The 23,220-nt window shown below is 29.9% G+C and overlaps 7 protein-coding genes and 1 long non-coding RNA gene across 8 annotated transcripts; 5 read left to right on the top strand and 3 right to left on the bottom strand.

Annotated features, from left to right (window-relative positions):
• Positions 1–4,936: 4,936 nt before the first annotated feature.
• MED6 (mediator complex subunit 6) lies at positions 4,937–6,402 on the top strand. Its single transcript, XM_027339441.2, has 2 exons — positions 4,937–5,334; positions 5,410–6,402. The coding sequence occupies exons 1-2, from the start codon at positions 5,322–5,324 to the stop codon at positions 6,336–6,338; spliced, it is 942 nt and encodes a 313-aa protein (XP_027195242.2). The 5' UTR covers positions 4,937–5,321; the 3' UTR covers positions 6,339–6,402.
• Positions 6,403–6,559: 157 nt separating this feature from the next.
• Positions 6,560–10,886, top strand: LOC113789800 (uncharacterized). The gene is made up of 8 exons (XM_075821777.1): positions 6,560–6,949; positions 7,018–7,673; positions 7,740–8,277; positions 8,341–8,582; positions 8,655–8,944; positions 9,017–9,411; positions 9,490–10,422; positions 10,684–10,886. The coding sequence occupies exons 1-8, from the start codon at positions 6,824–6,826 to the stop codon at positions 10,735–10,737; spliced, it is 3,234 nt and encodes a 1,077-aa protein (XP_075677892.1). The 5' UTR covers positions 6,560–6,823; the 3' UTR covers positions 10,738–10,886.
• A 42-nt stretch (positions 10,887–10,928) lies between these two features.
• Positions 10,929–12,176, bottom strand: LOC113789941 (uncharacterized). Its single transcript, XM_027339543.2, has one exon. The coding sequence runs from the start codon at positions 11,993–11,995 to the stop codon at positions 11,273–11,275; it is 723 nt and encodes a 240-aa protein (XP_027195344.1). The 5' UTR covers positions 11,996–12,176; the 3' UTR covers positions 10,929–11,272.
• Positions 12,177–13,660: 1,484 nt separating this feature from the next.
• Positions 13,661–14,308, top strand: LOC113789945 (histone H4). The gene has a single exon (XM_027339546.2). The coding sequence runs from the start codon at positions 13,772–13,774 to the stop codon at positions 14,081–14,083; it is 312 nt and encodes a 103-aa protein (XP_027195347.1). The 5' UTR covers positions 13,661–13,771; the 3' UTR covers positions 14,084–14,308.
• A 27-nt stretch (positions 14,309–14,335) lies between these two features.
• On the bottom strand, positions 14,336–15,034 carry LOC113789943 (histone H2A-like). The gene is made up of 2 exons (XM_027339545.2): positions 14,779–15,034; positions 14,336–14,713 (listed from the first exon to the last, which is right to left on the bottom strand). The coding sequence occupies exons 1-2, from the start codon at positions 14,885–14,887 to the stop codon at positions 14,448–14,450; spliced, it is 375 nt and encodes a 124-aa protein (XP_027195346.1). The 5' UTR covers positions 14,888–15,034; the 3' UTR covers positions 14,336–14,447.
• A 196-nt stretch (positions 15,035–15,230) lies between these two features.
• LOC113789942 (histone H2B-like) lies at positions 15,231–16,014 on the top strand. Its single transcript, XM_027339544.2, has one exon. It carries the CDS (start codon positions 15,393–15,395, stop codon positions 15,771–15,773), a length of 381 nt encoding a protein of 126 aa, XP_027195345.1. The 5' UTR covers positions 15,231–15,392; the 3' UTR covers positions 15,774–16,014.
• Positions 16,015–17,267: 1,253 nt separating this feature from the next.
• Positions 17,268–21,312, top strand: LOC113789866 (uncharacterized). Its single transcript, XM_027339458.2, has 3 exons — positions 17,268–19,524; positions 19,598–19,763; positions 19,823–21,312. The coding sequence occupies exons 1-3, from the start codon at positions 18,915–18,917 to the stop codon at positions 21,216–21,218; spliced, it is 2,172 nt and encodes a 723-aa protein (XP_027195259.2). The 5' UTR covers positions 17,268–18,914; the 3' UTR covers positions 21,219–21,312.
• Positions 21,239–23,198, bottom strand: LOC142645494 (uncharacterized). The gene is made up of 3 exons (XR_012846623.1): positions 23,044–23,198; positions 22,301–22,971; positions 21,239–22,199 (listed from the first exon to the last, which is right to left on the bottom strand). It is a non-coding gene; the product is annotated as an uncharacterized LOC142645494 (long non-coding RNA).
• Positions 23,199–23,220: the final 22 nt, after the last annotated feature.

The raw sequence follows: 23,220 nt of genomic DNA, 5'->3' as shown, positions 1-23,220 counted from the left end.
ATTATAATGGATGGCAATCTATAAAGTACAAAAAAAAGGTAAAGCAAATAAATTAGTTTCGAAAATGAATTTTTAATTATAAAAAAATACATAACAGTAATAAGCTAATCGAAACAACAACAACAACAACAAAATTCTAGAGAAAAGTTGCAGGAAATGTTATTTTTTTCCAGTTTTTTTTTAATTTTTAAATTAGCAGGAACAAAAAACAATCACATCGTTGAAGATGGTCAAAATGATGATGATCCTCTCAAAGGTGTGTTTGTCAAGAAAAAAGAAAAATCTTTGACAAATTTCCATCAATTTTTTCCTTCTTGCCAGAAAGTTTTTTTTATTGAATTAAAATAAAAATAAAGGTTTATTTACACTAATCACAATGATGATTATGGTTTATTTAAAAAAAACAAAATTTATCATTCTGAAATTCGAAAAAAGATGAATGATAAAGAAAAAAAAGAAACGAAAAACCGGAACCATGATGCACAAACACAAACACAGAAACAAACAAACACATTGGGCAAACGGGTATAATAATCGAATATTTACAAGTTGAATGAAAAGATTCATACATGAAAAAAACACCATTTATACATTTACATTAAAAAAAAATAAATGTTGGAAATATTTCTGAAAATATAAATTACCGGAAATTTTTTTCGTGAAAATTTCAACTGGATAAAAACAATAACAATGAAATTAAACAAAACAAAAAGTTAAAATTAATTAAAATTGATTTGGTGTTTGATCAGATTTTTTTTTGTGAAAAAAAACTAACCATGAATAAAATCGAAGGAGAACAAGAAATAAACTTGTGTGATTTCCGTTCCAAATTCATTCATCATCCGGATCTATTTTTTTTTCTTCACTCTCATCAAAGTTAATTTTTTTTTGAATGATGACATTTCTAAAAATAATCTATGATTATTTGCATGATGATTATGATTATGATGATGGTCAGCATCATGTAAAGAAGGAGAGAAAACCATCAAAAAGAAGAAAATTTTAATGACCCCAAACAACCGGACAGCGATAATGATGATGTTAAAATGTATGTTTCGGGTTTTGTTTCCCTTCGAATTTCGTCTGCCTCTCCCCCCTTCGCTCTCCGCAAATCACATATGTGTGAATGAAACAGAAACAGAAAAAAAACAACATTGTTTCAAATCTTTATTGGATATGTTTTTTATTTACAATGAAAAAAAACATTCGAAATTTTATGGTGTGAAAAATTTTTTCGGGAAAACAAAAATATTTTTCATAAATAAAAACCTTTTCGATTGGAATATTTATGATTATCGTTTGATATGGGTTGGATCTAGGCCAGCATACTAAAAAACCAACAAAAAAAATGATGACCAAATGCATATGTAAACAAACAATGGAAAAAAAATCCCAGGATGATGATGATTAGTTTATTGTATTGTATTTTACAAACATTATTTATTTTAATTTAGATTTTGGTGCAACGACAAAAACAAAAAATGATAATGATAATCTACCACTACAACAACAATTGTCAATTACGTTTACGAAAAGGTAGTGGGAAAAAAAGGTAATGATAATTTTTTTTTCTGGGTGAAAAACAAAAATAAATAAATCCTTGAATAACTTACAGTATGTGTTTCAATGATTAATTGAACACACACACCAAATAGCTAATCAAATCTAACCTTCTAATTTTCAACAAATTTGTTTGTTTTGTTTTATTTTTGCATTGGTCTAATTGGATAATGATGATCACCAGTTTGACACCAATTTAATTGGGTAAATGGATTCTTCATATTTGAAAAGAAAAAAATGATAAATTTGAACTGAAATTTAAAAAAATGAAATATTTTAGGAAAAAAAAATTCTTCTGAAAACAAAACAGAATCAAAGTCAAGGAAAGAAAAAATCAATAATAATCAAGGACATCGACATATCATTATCATGGCCAACGGTGAGGAAAAGAAGAAGGAAATTTTTCAAAAAGAAATTTATCGATTGATAGGAAAAAAAACAAGCATCCATCATCATCTTTAGGTTTAATCCATAAGTGTTCATCTAATCGAGAGAAAAAAAAATTAAACGGAATTCAAGAAAAAACCAGAAAAAATCAATCGATTTTTTCTGGAATCGGCATACAAAAAATGCCATTCCTTTCAAGGTTTGCAACTTTTTTCTCTATATAACTCTTAAACACTGAATATCGATTGAATTCAAAAGAAAATGATCCATATTCAAGTTCAGTAACTGATAATAATACTGTATCTGGGAAACTGAAATTAATTAGCTATTTGCAAAAATGAAATAAAACAAAACAAAACAAAAAATCAACAAAAATTTAATCAAATTACCAAATATTGATTGATATTAATGAATTATTTCATAATAACCAAAAAAGGAAAATTGAATGAAAAAATTTATGGAATCTTTTCTTCGTTTTTTTTTCACATGATATGACGTCAATCAAAAAATGTTAAGCAATTTTTGTCATTATTATTATTCTGGTTTACTTGGAACAAAACAATTCTCATTGGTACAGTCAATGAACTCTTTTTTTTTCTAAATTTCGATTTTCTACGATTGAATTTAATCAGATTTGAGAAAAAACTTGATGAACATCATCATATCTAATGATGATAAAAGATGAAACACTTTTTTGTTTGTTTGAATTGAATTCTACAATAACACATTCCATTCATTCACTACACAACCGGCAATGATTCCATTGACATACTAACCTACACAAACAAACAAATTGTTGCCTTTTGCTAAAAAAGAATCTTTCTTCAAAACAAAAACAAAAACAAAAACAAAAACATCAATTAAATGAATGAATCATGAATGTTTTTTTGCTTCTATAGCAATCAAAAATAAACAGGACCAAACATATATGGATTGTGACAAACACATAGAAAAGATTATCCTTGATGTGATGCTGATGCTTTCTTTCATACAGTTTTTTTCCGGCCAATTTTGTGTATAAATTACGTTGGTATTTCGTTTTGTTTTTCTTTTTGAAATTCATATTTTTTTTTGGTTTAAAATTCTCTTAAAAAATCAATGAATCGAACGAGAATGAAACATTTTTTTTGAAAAGAAACCAAAAAAATTATGTCAATAAAATACTGTAACAAGCAAACAAGCAAAACTTGTCACCAATTCAAACTACCATCATCATCATCATCAACAACATTTGCACGTACTATACTTGCTCAAACAGATATCCTTGACTTTTTTTTCGATATTTAGCATTTTCTTATTCTCGTTGTTGTTGTTGTTGATGATGATGATGATACTGCCAAATAGAGTGATTTTTTGTTTTGAAAGAAAATAAATGAGAAAAAAAGGAAATTTTCTTTTTCCTATTTTCCTATCTCATTACAAAACCTGAATATAAATTTCAATTTAGATTTAAAGGTTTTTTTTTGTTTTAAAATCAAATTCAAATTCATAGGATTTCCGTTGGAAAAGAAAAAAACAATTTCTTTATTACCACTTACCTGGACACATTGTTGTTGTTGTTAAAAGTTAAAAAAACTTGACACTTGTTGCACATCATTTACTTATAATTATTGATATAAAAACAAACATTTGATACTTTTATTAATTAATTAAGAAAAACAAAACAAAACAAAACAAAGGTGTTAATTAATATTCAATTCATACGAATGATGAAAACGACAACAAGCACAATATTTCAGGAAATTTTGCATGTCAAAGCAGTTTTTCTTTTCTTAAATGTTATCGTTAATTATCAAAAAATAAATTTCGTTATTTCGAAAATTTGATGATGATGATGATGAGCGAAAATAAAAAAAAAGGAAGAGAGACAACAAATTCGATATAATCGATTGTGAGTGATGATTATCGATTATTTTTGTTTTCAAACAACGGAGGGGGGAAGAAGAAAAAATTTGAATTTTTTTTTAAATAAAGATTTTGAGTTTGAATTCGGAGCAGCATCGCACTGGAGGGAGAAAGACCACTTGATGAACAATTTTTTTGCTTTTAGTTTAAATTTTTTTAAGTTTGTTTTTTTGCTGACACGAATTAATTATAAAATTTTTTTATAAATATGATGACAATTCAAATCAATCATTCAATGATTGATTTTCTACGTTTAAAATAACGATGATGATGATTTGATATAAAATTATTAATAATTATTATCAATTGATAATTGATAATTTCATTGATCATCATTGATGGATCCATTGTTTTCGATCTGAATTTTAAAAAATCGAAACAAAAAATTTTAAAATTCAAAACAACGAATCACACACACACATCAACAACATAATTATTTTACTCGAATTTTTTTTTCTTCATTTCTTGTTTTGTAAATTTCTGTTTTTTTTTATTTACAGTTATAATTGATGATGATGATGTTTGTGTTACGATGGACGTATGTATACAATGTTTTTGTGGACGAATATTGAAACGACGGCGACGACGACGATAATCGAACAACAACAACAAAAACTTGTGTCTCAATTTTTTTTACCACTTCGAAAATATTTTTCTTACGACGACAACGATATAAACAACGATCGAAAAAAAAAAACGAAAAAAGAAAAAGAAAAGAGAAACGAAACAGGACAGGACACAAAAATAAATATTTTGGCAATAACAATATCGACGACGGCTGCTCTGTTTTGTTTTTCTGTGATTTTGCGTTTTAGATTTTTTTTTATTAGGATTTTAGGATATTAAATTTTTCGGAACCAATTTTCATTCATTCCTCTTTCTTTTTCCTGATGATTTTTTTTGTTGTTGTTGTTGTTGCTACAATTTAGATTTGGAATATAAAAATTTAATAATTTTAATTAAAGGATCATTTTATTTATTCGATGTTTGTGTATCTGTTTGACAATATGATATTCGTATTTGATTGTTTTGACTTGTTTTTTTTTCTTTCAAACGTTTTACCACTACTGTTTTTTTTTGTTTGTTTCGACATCCAATATTTGATGATCAATATAATTGATAGATGAATGAATGGATGGATAGATCTGATCTATTTACCGCTAATTTCTCTTTCGTTGTTTAACAACTTTTGTTTTGATTTTAACTTATTGATCCAATGGCTGTGTGTCTGTATACGTGGATTTGATTGATCTGTCCTTTCTCTGTCCATTATCTTTAATCTTGCAAAACAGAACGTGTTTTTCTTTTCGGATCGAAATTAAAAAGAAATAAAATTTGACACGAACAGAATCTATGAACGGTCGTAAAAAAAATCGAGTGTCAAAAATCAGCTGACTTCATTCTGAAATATTGATTTAACAATAAAAAATTTTTTTTCGAAAAAATAAAATATTTTTATTCTAAAAAAAATGAATGATAAAGGTAGCGAGAGTTTATCTAATTCAAAAAAATTAAACTAATTAATCTTTATGATTTTTTTTGATTATAAAATATTAGATAATCCACTTCATATAACATGGTGTAATCGTATAAGATTTCCACCATTAAATCAACATAATGTTCTTACATATTTTGCGGATAAAAGTAATCCATTTTATGATCATACATGTAATAATGAACATCTTAAGATGAGAAATCTACATCCACGTGAATTGGAAAAAATGAAAGGAATCGAATATATTTTATTACATAGTAAAGAACCGATATTATTTGTTATAAGAAAACAGCAACGACATTCACCAACATATGTTGTACCATTAGCTAATTATTATATAATTGCCGGTGTTATTTATCAGGCACCGGATTTAAAATCAATTGTTGAATCAAAATTATTGACAACGATGTATTCATTACAATCAGCATTTGAAGAATGTTTTAATTATGCACGTTTTCATCCATCCACCGATTATACATGGACATTTGATCGTGATAATTCTAATGATATGATCAATTTTAAAGAAAATGGACAATCCAATGATAATAATAATGAGAATGGTAAAGATTCGAGCACAAATAATAATAATAGCAAAAACACTAACAGTAAAGAGACATTCATAATTGATGGTAGTAATCAGATGAGATTACGTTATCGCGAAAGTGTTGATGGATTACTATGGCATTTGTTGCAAAAATTTCCACTAAATCCTCAACAAGGTGGTGGTGAACAAAAACAATTAGCTATTCAATCATCAAATAATACTACTTCACAACCGACAAATACATCTAATGCGAATGATTCACAAACAAGTTCAACAACTACAAAACAATCGACGACATCATCAAATGGATCGACAATTAAAATGGAAGATGAACACGATAATCAAGGTTTCAATGAACAACAGCAACGAATGAAAGCGGGACAAAAATCTGCACCAATCGGATCATCATCATCAACGATGATGATGAAAAAACCAAAATTAAATTAATATTCATTTTTTTAAAATTAATCTGAATTAAATAAAAGAATATTTGTTAAATTATCAAAATTAATCAATACTGCTAACACCATCTATTTATCATTGTTGAAAGCTGTTTGCAAAACTTTCGATTTGAAACAAACAAATTCCGGAAAAGATTCTTTAGAATTTATTGGATGTAAATTTCAAAGGAAATTTTCCTATTGATAACACTCATTTTGCAATTCGATGAAGTTTTTTTTCGTTTTTGATTACACAAATAGAGACACAGCTGATCGATGATCAACACCCATTTAATTTGCTTGACAAATATTGTTTTATTTTTTTCATGTGAATCATTCATGGGGATTTATCAAGTTTTGTCTTTTGTTTGTTTTATTTATCTTTAATTTATTCAATAATGACAATAATATTGATTTAGTGATTTTATCCTTTTTTAAAAAAAATTTTGGTTAATAATTTTTTATTTAATAAAAAAAAACATCATCATAATCATGGCTAATCGATCGTCGGCGGCTGAAACATTATCCCAAACAAATTCCGAATCATCAACATCATTATCATCATCGATGGAAGTTACGGTGGAAAAATATCAACGTTTAGCAACTGAATATGCAAAGGTTTTCAATTTTAATTACAAAACAAAAAAATCAAATAAAAACAAATATCATTTTCAATCAATCAATAGATTCGTGCTCAATTTTTGGTGCTCAAAAAAGCTGTGATCGAAGAAAAAGAAAAAAATATTGAACAACAACAAACGATCAAATCACGGGATCAAAATGTACGACGTTTAGAACAGGAGATTGAAAATCTACAATTTCGTAATCAACAATTAACTAAACGTGTCAGCGTATTGCAAAATGATTTAGATTCAAAAGAAAGACATAATTCACCTGCATCAAGACGATTTCTATCATTTTCATCATCACCTTCATCATCATCAACATCGAAAGATGGTCAATCGAAAGATTCACGAAGAGCTTCAACAACAAGTAGTGGTGGTGGTGGTGGTAATAATAATTCCCAGCAACAACAACTTGAATCAATGGATTTAGTCGATGAATTAAATATGGAATTAAAGATAAAAGCCGAAGAATTGGAACGTTTAAAAGAATTAAATTGTGATCTAGAACAACAGCGATTACGAGATACAGAACGATTAGAATATGAATTAAAATTAGCTAAAAGCGAGGCAGCCAATCAAACAGAAATTAGTGAACAAAAAATGAATGAATATGAATCTAGTCTGCGTAAAGCAAATCAGGAAAAGAATGATTTCGAAAATCGTTATCAAAAAATTAATCAAGAATTTCATAAATCACGCGTTGAAATGGAAAATTTGTAAGTTTTTTTTTCAATTGCATATATCTTTACTAAAAATAATGATGTAAACTTTTTTCAAAATAGAAAATTTGAGAATAAAAATCTTAATCAACGTATTGGTAATCTGGAACAATTGATTAAACAAAAATCAAAAACAACAATAGTCAATAATGATAATGATAATAATATTGGTTTAATGAGGAATCGATTATCGCTTCAGCAGCAGAAACCGCAAAAACACCAACATCATCATAATCATCGACAAAATAAATTCTATAAAGATTTTGCCAAACGAAAAGATGTGATTGAACAATTTTCAATGAAACTATGTGAATTTATCTGTGCCCTATCTACCGTACATTCCAATGTATCGCAGAAAATTTCCATTATGTTTGCATTGTTTCAGAAACAATCGAATCATTTATATTTTCTTGATTTTCAATCATCAATCGAATCATCATTATTATCATCGATGAATGATTGTTCCATAATTGATTCGAATGATTTACCAACAGTAACCAATCATCATAAAAATCAACCGAATGAAAAAGGAAATCAATCATCGTCGAATAATAATCTCGTACCATATCGTTCAATGTCTGTGATGTCAATACTTCGAAAGGTATTTCATTGTTGTTTTTTTCTGAAATCATTATTAATTTTTTTTCCAAAAAAATATACGTAGTTTCGTGATTATATGCAAATGGGCTTTGATACCTATCTGGTACAATTGGAAGATGCATCCAAACAATATTCTGAATTAAAAATTCAACAATGGAAACTGCAATCTCTATCGAATTCAACAACAACAACAACAGATTTGAATGCAATCGAACAGGAAATATCTAAAACATCGATCGATATTGTTGAAACGTTTGCCGATTATGTTAGCTATCTGAACAAGACAAACATATATCTGACTATTTGGTAACTAGCTTAATTTTTTTTTGGAAAATTCGTTAATAATGTATATTTCTTTTTTTGTTGAAAACTGTCCAGTTTAAATCTTTGGTGTAAACAATATGTTGATTATGATCCATCAAATCCTATTATACAGTTAATGTTAGATCCACAATTACAACAACATTTAGCTGATCCGGAAAAACGTCGTAATCTTTGTGAAAAGAATGAAATGTTAATACAATCAATTAATAATTGTGTAACAATAATTGGACAGATTTGTAATTATGTTCAATTATTATTATCAAAATCATTGATGAATACAAATTTTCTAACAATTTTTAATGAATTTATGCATCATATTGATGCACTTGAACATGGTATTAATGGTATGTTGTTTATTTTTTTTAATTTGGTAGTCAATTGATTGTTTTTCTTTTTTTTCGCAAATTCAAAATTAGAAACAAAACGAGTATTTAGCTCAAAAGTTGTACTTGAACATGATCTTGGTGTAACTGTTGAATTGGAATTAAAATCCGCTGATGATTGTATTTTATCATCGGTTGTATTTTTATCAACATGTATCAAAGAAATTCGTCTTGTATTTGAAATGCATTATTTTTTCTTTGTTAATGATTATCAACAATATGAACAAAACCAACAACAGCAACAATCATCCTCATCGAATGGTGATAATGATTCGATTATTGATCAAACGGATAATGATTACGATGATGATGGCGATGTTGATCAAATTGATAATGTTGATGAAAATGATTGTGCAATCATTGAATCAAAACATCAACAACAACAATCGATAAATTTAAAAAGTGATAATTTGAATATTGAGAAAAAAGTTTGTATCCAGAAATATTGAAATAATTATTGGGTTTTTTCTCTTAATACAATTTCTCATTCTTTTTGATTTGTTTAGCTTAAATTCTGTCAAGAACGTCTGTTACAGGTTGAAAAAGAAAAAGAACATTGGTCAATTGAATCACAATTGATGCGAGTAAAATTGGAACATGAACAAAAACGTTCAAATGAATTGGAACAAAAATGTCAAATGTTGAACAACTCATTGCTTCATCAGCAATCGATTCCGATAACAGCACCATCAACGATTCATAATTCAAATTCATTTTCGGGTGGACAATCATCATCAATGATAATGAAAAATTCATTGAATAAACAACCATTTCATTCGAACAATGTTTCATTAGGTTCATTATCGTCACGAAGTTTTGATCAAACATCAACAACGACAGCAACAACAACAATGGCAAAAAATCAAACAAATTATGCTGAACTTGGTTCGATTGGTTCATCATCTAATCATGAAGATTGTTGTTCAAGTCAATTAATCGATGATGATATTGTTATGATTGATAATGGTAACAATATTGAACCGTTAATTACTAATGCAAATCAATCACAACAAACATTATTGAAAAATCCAATGAATCAAAAAAGTTTAAACTATATTCAATCAAAATTGAATCGTTTGATCGATGATCTTGAACGTATTGATTCGAAATCAAGATCATATGAACATGATTGTCATTCATTACGACAACGTTTATTAATTGAACAGGATCAAAATTGTCAATTACGGCAAGAATCTGAGCGTCAACAATTATTGATGAATGAATTGAAAGAAGAATTACAAACAACTGTTAATAATTATGAAAAACAATTACAAGCAATGTCGGAACATATGGCCAAATTGAATGAAACATTAACTGAACAATGTGAACAGATTGATGTTTTGCGTTATGAAAAATCAAATAATTCTGAACAAATAATTTCGGATTCTGATTTGAATCAGAAAAATAAATCCATTACAACGATAAGTATGGCTGCTAAGGTTTGTATTTTTTCTATTTTTTTTCCAAATTCAAATATGAAAACAACAATCCGAAACCTGTATCCTTCGCATATTTCCATTTCTCTTTTTCTCTCACACTATAACTCATTTTACCCAACACAACCTATCCATCTTTGACCTCATTTCTCTTCGTTCTGGTTAGGAGTTCAATTTAATTTTTTGACACATCATTCGATTTTTTTTTACAATTCTGTTGATAAATTTGATGAAAACTTTTTTTTATAATTGCAAAATATCTAGAATCTACGCAAAGGTTTTGGTGGCGGTGGTAAACGTTCAAAAACGAATAATTGATAATTTCATCGAATTTTTTTTCTTCAACAAAATATCTTTTGTCACACACACACACACTCATAACACCTTTAATTATTTGTCATTTATATATAATCTAAAGTGAAAAAGTAAAAAACAAATAAATCTAAATAAAATTGATTCAATTTTCATCATCTTGTTTACGGATTATTTGCTCTCAACAAATCAACAAATCAATAATATGAATAATATAGTTTATTCATCGTATATTTTAATATATTCGATTATATGTTGATAAACAATAAATGTGTGTATGATAAATGAATATTTATGAGAAAAAAAAAACTATACAAGCAAAAAATGAACGATTATTCTGTGTGTGAGAGAGAGATAAAGATATACAATTAGTGAGATATATATCAAGAATGTGTGTGTGTGTGTGTATGAGTGGGTATGATAATGATAATATTAAGCTGAAATAATCGTTGATAAAGAAAAAGAATATTCCTGGCTGAACACACCGAAAAAAAAATGTAATGATAATGATAGTGATGATCAATGATTTCGAATTCCGAATTTATTTTCTTGTTCCACCAGCGGCTGCTTTTTTCGAAGGTGCGGATGCTTTTTTAGCAACGGCTGCTTTTTTCGATGGTGATTTTGCTGGTTTAACTTTTTTAGTTGGAGTCGATGTTGATTTGACCTTTGGTTTTTTAGGCGATTTCGGTGCTTTACGTTTCTTTTCAATTTTGGCTTTCTTTTCGGGTGTTGCTTTTTCCGATTTAGCTGGTTTCGATGGTTTCACCTTTTTGGCTACGGCAACAGCAGGAGCAGCAGCAGCAGCAACAACAGCAGCGGATTTTGGTTTCGATGGTTTAGCTTTTTTGACATCGGTTGATTTTTTAACCTTTTTGACTGCTTTGACAATTTTCGGTTTCTTGACTTTTGCTTCTTTCTTTTCACCTTTGTTCAATTTGAATGAACCAGAAGCACCTTTGCCTTTCGATTGGACCAACAAACCCTTGGCGACAGCACTTTTCAAATGTTTACGAATGAACGGTGACATACGTTCGATATCAACAGTATAATTTGATTGAATATATTTCTTGATCGCTTGCAATGATGAACCATTACGTTCTTTCAATGCAACAATAGCAGCTTTGACCATTTGAGCCACTGGTGGATGAGTGGATGCTGTTTTAGGTTTTGATGATTTTTTAGCTCCCGAAGCTTTTTTCGGTTTAGCATGTTGGGCTTGAGCAGCAGCAGCTGCAGCAGCGGATGCGACAGTTTCGGCCATTATTTCTTCTTGTTTCGAAAAGAATTACGATAAATGTCCAAAAAAATAACGATGATGCAATTAACGATAATAATTTTCCCGACGAAAATGGAAAAGCGAATAATAATTTTTTTCAAAAATAAGTACGAACGAAGGTTGTTACTTTAACGAATGGCGAATGGCAAGTAGTAACTTGATGGACGATGCGAGAACATTTATATATGTTCGGACCGAATGCGCGAACGACCTCATAAAAACATGAAATTGAACGAAAAAAATTTGCAATATAAATCTGGCCAAATCTGGCGATTTGTGTTTTGTTCATTCAGTTTTCGATTCATTTTATCATCGAATCCTGAACCGATTTTGATAAATTTGATATCATTGGATTCAGTAATAAATATACTTTCTAATGGTGATAAAATTTTTTGATTAATTAATGATATCTTGGCTAAAATTCGTTTCAAAGTTGATGAAAAGGTTTGTAGAATCCAAATCCGTTTGTTCATCTTGATCATTGTTCGATTTTGACCAAGAAATTGGTAACTTATAATGATAAATTTTACATCATTCGAAAGCTTAGTTATTGTAGTTTATGATTATGGAAAAAAATTCCGGATTCACAAACAAAAAACAACGGAAATCGACTAAAACACCCACAACGTAAACACTCTGATAGACCTAATGTATTCCTGAAATCAATGGACAATACTTTGCTGAATTCTTAATCAATATTACTGAATTTAGTATTAAAATTTTTCTCATAAAATTTTCTTTTCAATGATGCCGAATTTTTTAGGATTGACCGAACGGAAGTAGATGAAAATCGCAAAAAACTGATCACATCAATTGATTCATAATGGTCTTGACAGAAAATAAATTTATAACTAAAAAAAAGAGAAGCAGTCGATGAGTATGCGCAATCCACTATCAAAGCAAACATAAGCCAAAGTCATTATGATGTGACTGCTAATATTTACTATCCATGCAGAGTGCTTTGCCAAGTCTAACTGAAATCAAACGTTAGTATAGTCAATAGTAGCGGTTATAACATAACAAATGTTGCCATTCCCGTGTATATGAAACATTGAAATATCGATTTGAATGAATTTTCGAAGATATTTTGGAAACAAAAATCTGTACAATAAATTCTTATATTCAACAGCAACACATCCAACAGCTGCCATTTCCTTTTGTTTTGTCTTTTGATCGAAATTTCATAACAACGATTATTACGTTTTAGTCATTATGATTTTCTAATGAAAATATTATTGTTATTTGGTTAATATTGCAATATCGCTTTGTTAGTATGCCACAATCCAAACGATTAGCCTTGAAGATGTTTGCTTTTTCTTCAGAGTGAAGCACGTGATGATAGAATTTAGCATACATTGTTTGCAGAAAAAAATCATTGGAAAAATTCCTTTCAAATTAACTAATCATTCGGATATGATAATTATTGGTAGAAATTGTTACGGATATCAACAAAAACTTAATATTTGCATTTGTTTTCGGATATGAAATTTGAAAAAATTTCAAATTATGCGCCACACAATTTTACAAATGCTGATTGGTCAATTTAAGCACCGCCTTCGCATGCAATTTCAAATTACGCGCTCTGATTTTGATTGGCTAATGCCCATTTGTAAGTTTGATCGTGTTTGAACTCATCCGTATATAAATGAGGAGCTCTCAGTGAGCAATCATCATTTAGTGTGTTTGTCATCCAATCTACTCATTTCGTTTTCCAATTTCTTTCTGGTTAGTCTTCGATTACAATCCAATCCAATTTGAATCATGTCCGGACGTGGAAAAGGTGGTAAAGGTCTTGGAAAAGGTGGTGCCAAACGTCATCGTAAAGTTCTTCGTGATAATATCCAAGGTATCACAAAACCGGCTATTCGTCGTCTTGCTCGTCGTGGTGGTGTCAAACGTATTTCCGGCTTGATCTACGAAGAAACCCGAGGTGTACTCAAAGTTTTCCTCGAAAATGTTATCCGTGATGCTGTTACATATACTGAACATGCAAAACGTAAAACCGTAACCGCCATGGATGTTGTTTATGCACTCAAACGACAAGGACGTACATTGTATGGTTTCGGTGGTTAATCACATGATCCCGATTGAATTAATGAAAATATCTACTAGCCTCATTATCATCACCAAAAAAAATCCTCTCAAAATGGTGAATCAATTGAAATTTCTCCCAAAATGATTCTCTTTTGTTTTTTTTTCTGTTTACAAAACATAGTAACATTTATGATTGACTTTTGAAATTGACCAAATTTAATTAATCATTATTTTGTAAATAAAATCATTTTTTAAAAAAACCAAGTATTGCGTTACAACATTGTTTAATGATTATAATTTTGAATGGATTTATTCATTTTTTAATGATAATTTTACAAAGACAAAACAAACAAGTACAGAGAATGTGAATTGCAATTGTTCCTCAATTTTTGGTTGGTAAAAATTAAGCTGTTTTTTCAGTTTTTTTCGGCAACAAAACTGCTTGGATGTTTGGCAGTACACCACCCTGTGCAATTGTAACACCAGATAATAATTTGTTCAATTCTTCATCATTACGGATGGCCAATTGTAAATGACGTGGAATAATACGTGTCTTTTTATTATCTCTTGCAGCATTACCGGCCAATTCTAATACTTCAGCGGCTAAATATTCTAGAACAGCAGCAAGATAGACTGGTGCACCGGCACCAACACGTTCAGCAAAATTTCCTTAAATTTAAGAAAAAAAAACAAATTAATAAATCAATTTACCTAGAAACAGAATGGTACAATACCTTTACGAAGTAAACGATGAATACGACCCACAGGAAATTGTAGACCAGCACGTGATGAACGTGATTTAGCTTTGGATTTAACTTTACCACCTTTTCCACGACCAGACATGATGGATGATAATAGTTTGGGAGATCAAAAATCAAAATTACAAATTAACTTTAAAATCGTATTTGTTGATGTTGGTGATGGAATTGAGTTTGAGTTTTCTCTTCTTCTTCAAAATAAACACAAAATAATCGTCATATGAATGTGAGTCTTTATATTTGCCATATATAAAATATATATATTTTTTTTATTAAATCAAAATGGTGTACACAGCCTGAACCAATCAAAATCGTTCAATTGAAACTACCACATCATATTTTCATGCTACTAGCTGTTACGCCTTATCGTTACTTTATTGTTGCTTCTATGACAAACAGAAATAAAAACGCTCGATTGTTGATGGAAATTTTTTTTTTTTGACGATTTCTATTTTACTTAAGAGTGTTTTCAAACAAGCAAAACAATTCGACCAAAGAAAAATATTGTTGACTTGTTGTCTTATTTCTCACTGATTATCTTCACCTGGTTCAAAAGATTTGTTTGCCAAATTTCGAATTGAAACAACAACATGGCACCATCAACACCAACTGGTAAAATTGGTAAAAAAAGTGCCGGAAAAGCACAAAAATCGGTTCGTGTAACGGATAAAAAGAAAAAACATCGTCGCCGTAAAGAATCATTTTCAATTTATATCTATAAAGTATTGAAACAAGTACATCCGGATACTGGAATATCATCAAAAGCAATGTCGATAATGAATTCATTTGTTAATGATATCTTTGAACGTATTGCAGCCGAATCATCAAGATTATCGCAATACAATAAACGTTCAACAATTACATCAAGAGAGATACAAACTGGTGTACGATTATTATTGCCAGGTGAATTGGCTAAACATGCTGTATCGGAAGGTACCAAAGCTGTAACCAAATATACATCGAGCAAATAAAGTCATTGTTGGTGTAATTGTTTTCTCATCAAAAATCATCTTTTAAGTGTCAACCAATTTATACCATTCATTTATTCTTTAATAATGATTAAAGATGTGCAATTTTTTTAAAAAAAAAAATTACCATCCTATCTTGTTATCTGATAGAATTTAAAGAGAAATTTCTGTATCAATTTTTTTTAATTGTAAAAATATCATTAATTCATAATTTCTAGTAAAATAAATTTAATTGCCGCATTAATTAATGGATCGAATTAAAAAAAATTCTTGTTTTTGTTCATAGATGGCATCACTATGTTTTTTTTAAATGAACATCCGTTTGTTTTTTGACCAAGACACTAAATAAATTGGACATATGCTAATCGTTTTTTTTTGTATATCCACCCACAAACACACACACTTAACCCTACCCTATTTTGAATCGTAACGTATTTCTACCAACAACAAAAAATCCTGGACAGATCTAAAGTCGTATATTCTGTTCCAAGCTGATAATGTTTAATTTTTTTTTGACATTTTTTGCAGACATTTTGTTTTCAAATGATATATTTGGTATTTACGAAAACAAAGTCATCTGAAAAAAATCAACCTTTATAAACGCTGACCCTTATCGAATGTCATTTACTGTTGCTGCAGCAGTTATTGTCTTCTATAAAGAACATGAATGTCCGAATTTTTTGTGATTCGATTCGAAAATCGTCATTCCATTACATTCTCATTCATAACCACCAACCGAAATCAAAAACAACTAAACTAACACCACTTTATACCTACTCAATTTGATGTCCTGAATGTTTTTTTTTCATTTCAATCGCGCACGCAAAACTAAATCGATCCCATAACTTTGTTTCGTTTCGTTTAAACTTATTCGCTTCGGGTTTCTTCTTTCATGGATGAAATTTTTTTTTCATTTATCTTTCTCCCTATTCATACTGTTTGTTCAATTCATGTTGTATATATGGCTGTGTATGTTTGTGTGTGGAGTTACAAAAAGCCAGAGAAAGAACAAGCGAACGAACGAAAATCCTGAAATGAGTGCGTTGCCTCCCGCTTCTTCTTCTTCTTCTATTCTCATTGTCCTTTTTCTTTTCGGCCGTCAATCGCCATCATCATCGTCCATAATCGTGATCGTTGTTCTTGTTCTCTTCTTTCGTATACACACACACACTAGCTAGACATATTTATTCCATTCGAAATGGTTTTTTTTTATCATGATGATGATGATGTGGTATGGTGTGTAGAGAAGCAAAATGAACGCGAATTCAAAGATTATAAAGGTAAATATTTCGGTTCTGGCAAACGAAAAAAGTTAGATAGAAGCGGTTAATTGATTGATTTTTTGAGAAAAAACTAAACAACATATATTGCGTCAAATTGTCAAAAATTCAAATTTAATTTAATTAAATTGATTAAGACATTTGAAAAACTCTGCATTCAGGCAATTTTCTACAAAATACAGAATGGGAAGATGTAAAATTTCGTTTGTTATTTTTTTGGCTTTCATCAAAGTAAAACTCTAAAATATCGTCTCGCCGCAATGACGCGCAATATCAAACATCAACATCATACATCAAACACATACAACAACAACAACCAGCCATATTAAATAGAGAAAAAAGAGACGACCGAAACAATCATATACCGAATATACAGAGCAACAAAAAAAACAGCCGTCAACGATAGTCGTATCGTAAACGATAATAAAATAACAACTGGTTAAGCTGCATCTCAAACTTTCTTGCTTACTTGCCTGTTTGTCTGCCTAGCTCGCTTATTTAGTGTTATTTTTTTACGCTAAAATATATATGTGTGTTGGATGTTGGTGGATTGGATTGTATGTAATGTTTTGGCTTTATAATAATTCGGGGCTAGGTTGTCTGGGTTGTTTTTTTTTCATTTGCCGTCGTTGTCGTCGATGATTTAATATGGTGGTGAGGTCGTCGTCATCATCGTCGTCGTCGTCGTTGTGTCGTAGTCTTCGTTTCTACGCGCGGTTGTTTCTTTCTTTGTTCTCGTTGTTAACTGCTGACTGACTGATTTGCTGCTGTTACCAATCATCATTTCGTTATCGTTGTCATTGTTGTCAAACAAACAAACAAACAAAAATACATGCTTAATTCCATCATCTCCATCAATATACATTGATCCAACAGATTCTTTCGTTATTGCGTCATTATGTCACACTAACTATTTGTGTGTAAAGTGTTTTGTGTATGTGTGAAACGCTTTATCATTGAAAATGTTAATTTGTGTATACACACGCACACATAGCGAAAAGAATGAAAAAAGATTTTTTTTTTCTTCTCTCACTAAATTATATGCGTGAGTCTGTTTTGGTACTGTTGTTGGTAGCGATATATGCCAACGCGTTCGAACCCAAAAGAAATTGAGACCCAAATAAAATTTCGATACAAACTGGCATTTGGTTTTATTTGGTGGTGGTGTATATGAAACAGAGAGAGAGAGAGAGAGAGAAAGAATGGAGAGAGGTGGTAGTTGCAAATAAAGAAAAAAAAATCGTGATCATCATAAAATCGTATCGTAATTTCTCTGTGTAATTTTTTCGTTCTTTCATTTCTTCTATTTTTTCTGGCCATTTTTTCCATTCCATTTGTGGCCATTATCGTTCGGTGTGTACAAATTGTGTGTGTGTGTGTGTTTGGTGTGCGTAAAAGGGCGCGGTAGTAAATGGAAAAAAAAAATTTTTGTGATGACCCTAAATGAAAAAATTGTGCGATATATAATCGGCTCATATGGACAAGCGACAACAACAGAAACGAAAGAACATTGTGACAAACATTTGTGTCTTCGACGGCAAATTCTTGAATTCAAATTGCGATTTTTTTTTTTTTTTTTTTGGTTTTTGTTGAAATCTTTTTTATATAGCAAAGTTGTTCGACACACAGAATTTGATTATCACTGTTGTTGATTGAGCACACAAATTCTGTTGCGATTTTTTTTAATTGAATCATTGTATTTCATTTTATTATTGTATTGCTTATTTACTGTGTGTAGCAATTCCAGTTAGGAGCAGTGAATAAATTCAATTCATCATTTTCCTATTTGTTCGGCAGCTTTTTTCTTTGAAATAAAATTTCATCATCCATTTTCATTTCCAAAATACCAAAATAAAATAAAATAATGCCAAATAATAATCGTACAGCAACAACAACACCATCGCTTTTATTTAATGAAGAAGATGATGATAATGATAATCAATCAAGTAATGATTTAATCGATACAATCGATAATGATGATGTTAATGGTAATGGTAATGATGATGACAATGATGATAACGAAGATGAAGATACTATAATAACAACGACAAACACAGTGTTACCATCAACGACAACAACAACATCATCAACGACAATACCGACAATCGATCCAGAAGATCAATCATCATTTTGGTCATCATTCGATTCGAATGATCCAGAAAAAGTTTCAATTATTAATAGTGTTATGAATAGTATACAACCACAATTAAATGGAGCATCAACATTGCCAACAACATCAACATCAACTGATTTGTTGACAAATTCATCAACAACAACAACCAACATGGTTATTCAAAATGGATCATCATCATCATCGATTGCTTCGAATAGTCGATTAGATGAACAAAGAAGAATATTAATTGAAGAAGTACGTAAACGACCATGGATTTATTATAAAAAAGATCCAACATATAATGAACGTGTACGTGTACAACAATCATGGAAAGAAATTTCCGAATTAATCGGTTGGGATGGTATGAATTTTTTTCTTTAATTTTTTTTTGAAAAAATCATTTTTAACAAATTTTATTTCCAAAAATAAAATAGAGGAAATGTGTAAATCAAAATGGCGTAATGTACGTGATGCATATCGAAAAATACAAAGATCTCATCAGAAAAATCCAAATGATTCCAATTATGTTAATCGTCATCCGGAATTAGCATTCCTTGATGATTGTCCATTTAAACCACGAACAAGAACTAAAAATCAATCGTATGTTTTGTTTTGTTTTTTGTTTGCATAATGATTAATGGAAATTTTTTTTTATTTAGAAAAACAAAATCTTCAAACGCGACGATAATTGGTGAAAAACGTCAAACCAGAGCATCATCAGCAGCTGCATTAATTGTACCGAATGCTAATCCATCCACACAACAGACAAATAAATCTGAATCATCAAATAATAATCATCATCATCAAAAATCAATGAATAATCAATCACATAATAGGACAAATAATCATCAAAATAATAGACTGAATAATGAATCTCATCAAAAAAATCATCATCAACAACAACAACATTCACAATCAACAAACATTCCAAATACCACCGTAACAAATAATTCTACTACTCAGGTTATTGGCACATCGACAATACAGAATGGTTCATCAATGATACATCATTTACATAATAATCAAATGAAACCAATGATTTCGGTTGTAACTAAACCAAGAAAAACGATACAGTATAATAATAATCAACAACAACAGCAACAACATCATCATAATCAAAATAATTCAACAAACATCTTACGATCTCCATCAGTATCAACATCATCATCATCATCATCAACGATCAAATCAACAAATAATAATAATCGATCAAATTCTAATAATAATCAATCAAATATGAATTATATGAATCGTTCGATGGGAAATAATTCACAATCATTATTGAATCAAACACTTACAAAAAATATGGCAGCAGCACAATCATCTGGAGCAACTAATTATCATAATAATAATAATTATCATCATCAACAGCAGCAGCAGCAGCAACAACACCATGCAATGAAAAAACCTCGATTATCATCATCATCATCATCACCATATCATCATCAAATGTTATCGACAAATAATCATCATTCAAATTCCAATAATAATATTAATACCAGCAACAACAACAATAAAATGATCGGCCACAATAATAATAATAATAATAAACAAATTGGACATAATCATCAAATGGATGAAATTCTTATGATTGTACGTGAACTACAGAATCGTCATCAAAATCATTCGGTATTAGGTACATTATCAAGTATGATTGATCAATTACCATTGGAACGACGTGCTTCAGTATTTGGTAAAATATTCAATATGGTTGCTGAAGAATTACGTTTATATAATATTGAACGTAATGATGATCAATTATCAACCATGAATACTAATAATAATAATGCGCAGGCATCGATGATGATGATGAAAAAGAATCATCGACAACATAATAATAATCGTACACGAACGGCTGAATTATTAACATTAAAAAATGATGATTATGTTGAATATATTGATAGTGATAATCTGGATGGATATTATGATGAAGCAACAGCTATTGCAACGGCAACAATGATGGCTGTAAATCATCATGGTGGCCATGATAATCATATCGTTGATGATGATGAAGATGATGATGATGACGACGATGATGATGATATGATGGACTAATTATTTTTCAAACTTTGATTAATTTATTTAATTTTCTTCATTTTTTACTTGTATTATAAAATAACTGAAATAAAATAAAAATTATTTCATTATACATTCAAATAGTTTTATGAATCTTCTTTGCATATCATGTAATAAACCAAACGGTTGATTAATAACATTACCACGAATTATCCGTCATATGATACAATCAATTCACTGATCAATTTTAAATTAGCCGACTAATACCAACAGCTCCGTAGACTGGTATCCTCAAACAATGTTATATGGGTATCTGGAAAACGGTTAAAGCTGAACTCCGTGTCGGTATCAACCGTACCAAAAGAGATGCGTGGCGTAAATTTATAACCAACCAAAGTAAAGCTGACACCTGGTCTCACGTTGCCAAAATCTGCAAAGACACCATTTTTCCCGGATGATTCTACTTCCGATGACCGAACACCAATAATTGGACAGCAAGGCCAGAATCCTGGGTATCCAAATCAGCAGATTAACATTATCTCTCGACTCACACGAAATAAACCATTAACTTCAATTAAATTATCAGGATACTTAGCTTCACTCTGTTGATAAAGGCGGTACACTGTCTGCAAAGCGTCCAATTGTCGAAAACTCTTTGTGACATTTAGCCTTTCAATCAAGCCATTCGTTTGATGATGACCAAATGTAGCACCAATTTCCAAATTGTGCGATGTGCTCTTTCCACCATTCCATTTGACTGATGGTGATACGGCGAAGTACGATGATGATCAATTTACAAACGACCACAATAATTTTAAAATTTTGAAAAAACAAATTTTTCAAGAATTGAATAGGAATTGTTTTGATGGAAGAACAAATATATCTTTTATTTCTGAACACAACAGACACACTGCTTTGTCTTTGACGCAAGTGAAAAAATTAGTTCGAAATTCGAATACTAACAAAATAAAGATGGGTTTTGGAAATTTAGTTCGAAATTCGATTCATTTCAAAATTTAGCTATAAAAATCGATACAAAAAACAGATTTTATTTTAATTTTTGATTTAAAAAAACTAAAAGACATAAGTTTAGCAAGTTTTGTTTTGTTTTGTTTTATTACTTTTTTTTCAAATATGAAGATTTGGGACCTCCCTTGTTCGGAAGAACAAGCGGTAATTTTTTTTCAAAATAAAGGCCTACTGCCAAAAAGTGTCAAATGTAAAAATAACCATGATATGAAGCTATCGTTTTCCGATGGAGTTAGGTGGCGATGTGATTTAAAATCTTGTCGTTCTAAAAAAAGATAAGATTTGATGATATCAATATACGCGATGAACGAAAAAAAAGACAAATTAGCAGCGATAAAAGAACTATTTTCGATTTATTTATTGAAAATTGTAAAAAAGCTCCAGGACCATATCTAACAATAGATGAACAGTTGGTAGCTTTTCGTGGTCGATGTTCATTCAGACAATACATACCATCAAAACCAGCCAGATATGGAATCAAAATATGGAATCAAATTTTACAACGAATCGATAAATATGGAAGTGGACGATGCTATATTTGTCAATATAAATTGTTCAAAGATGAATTCGACCCATCTTCATTAACCGAGCCAGAAACCCAAAAGGCGGTCGACCTAATTATTTCTACTTTGGACGCAGAGGTCGTCATGAAGATTTCAGCTACCTTGCTAGAAAAACCAAAGGACATATTGATTTTTCTTAATGATGAGATGCTTATGGCAAGTCCACACGTTGTTTCGATATTTGTTTTATATCTTTTTTTCTAAAATAAATAAATAAAGTTTGTTTTTTTAGTGAATGGGGGTATACACAAGTTAGGAGAAATGAAAAAAACCTATTCATAACATCATTTCCCTTTCCGCGGATCACACCGATTTCGATTTTCGAAATTTCCTTCAAATCAAATATGACATGATCAAACACGTTGATTTTGTGGTCGGTCTCTAAAAAAAAATCGCGCAGTTTGTATGTTGAAGGTTGAAGATTTTGGCGCGTAAATTTTGATTTACGT

Source organism: Dermatophagoides pteronyssinus, unplaced genomic scaffold, assembly GCF_027571235.1.
Source record: "Dermatophagoides pteronyssinus isolate colony J.1.1.1.1 unplaced genomic scaffold, Derpt_VIB-CSIC_2022.12 sq0012, whole genome shotgun sequence".
Classification (NCBI taxonomy): domain Eukaryota; kingdom Metazoa; phylum Arthropoda; class Arachnida; order Sarcoptiformes; family Pyroglyphidae; genus Dermatophagoides; species Dermatophagoides pteronyssinus.
Note: the sequence above shows the minus strand (reverse complement) of the source record. Positions and strands in the feature narration are given on the sequence as shown.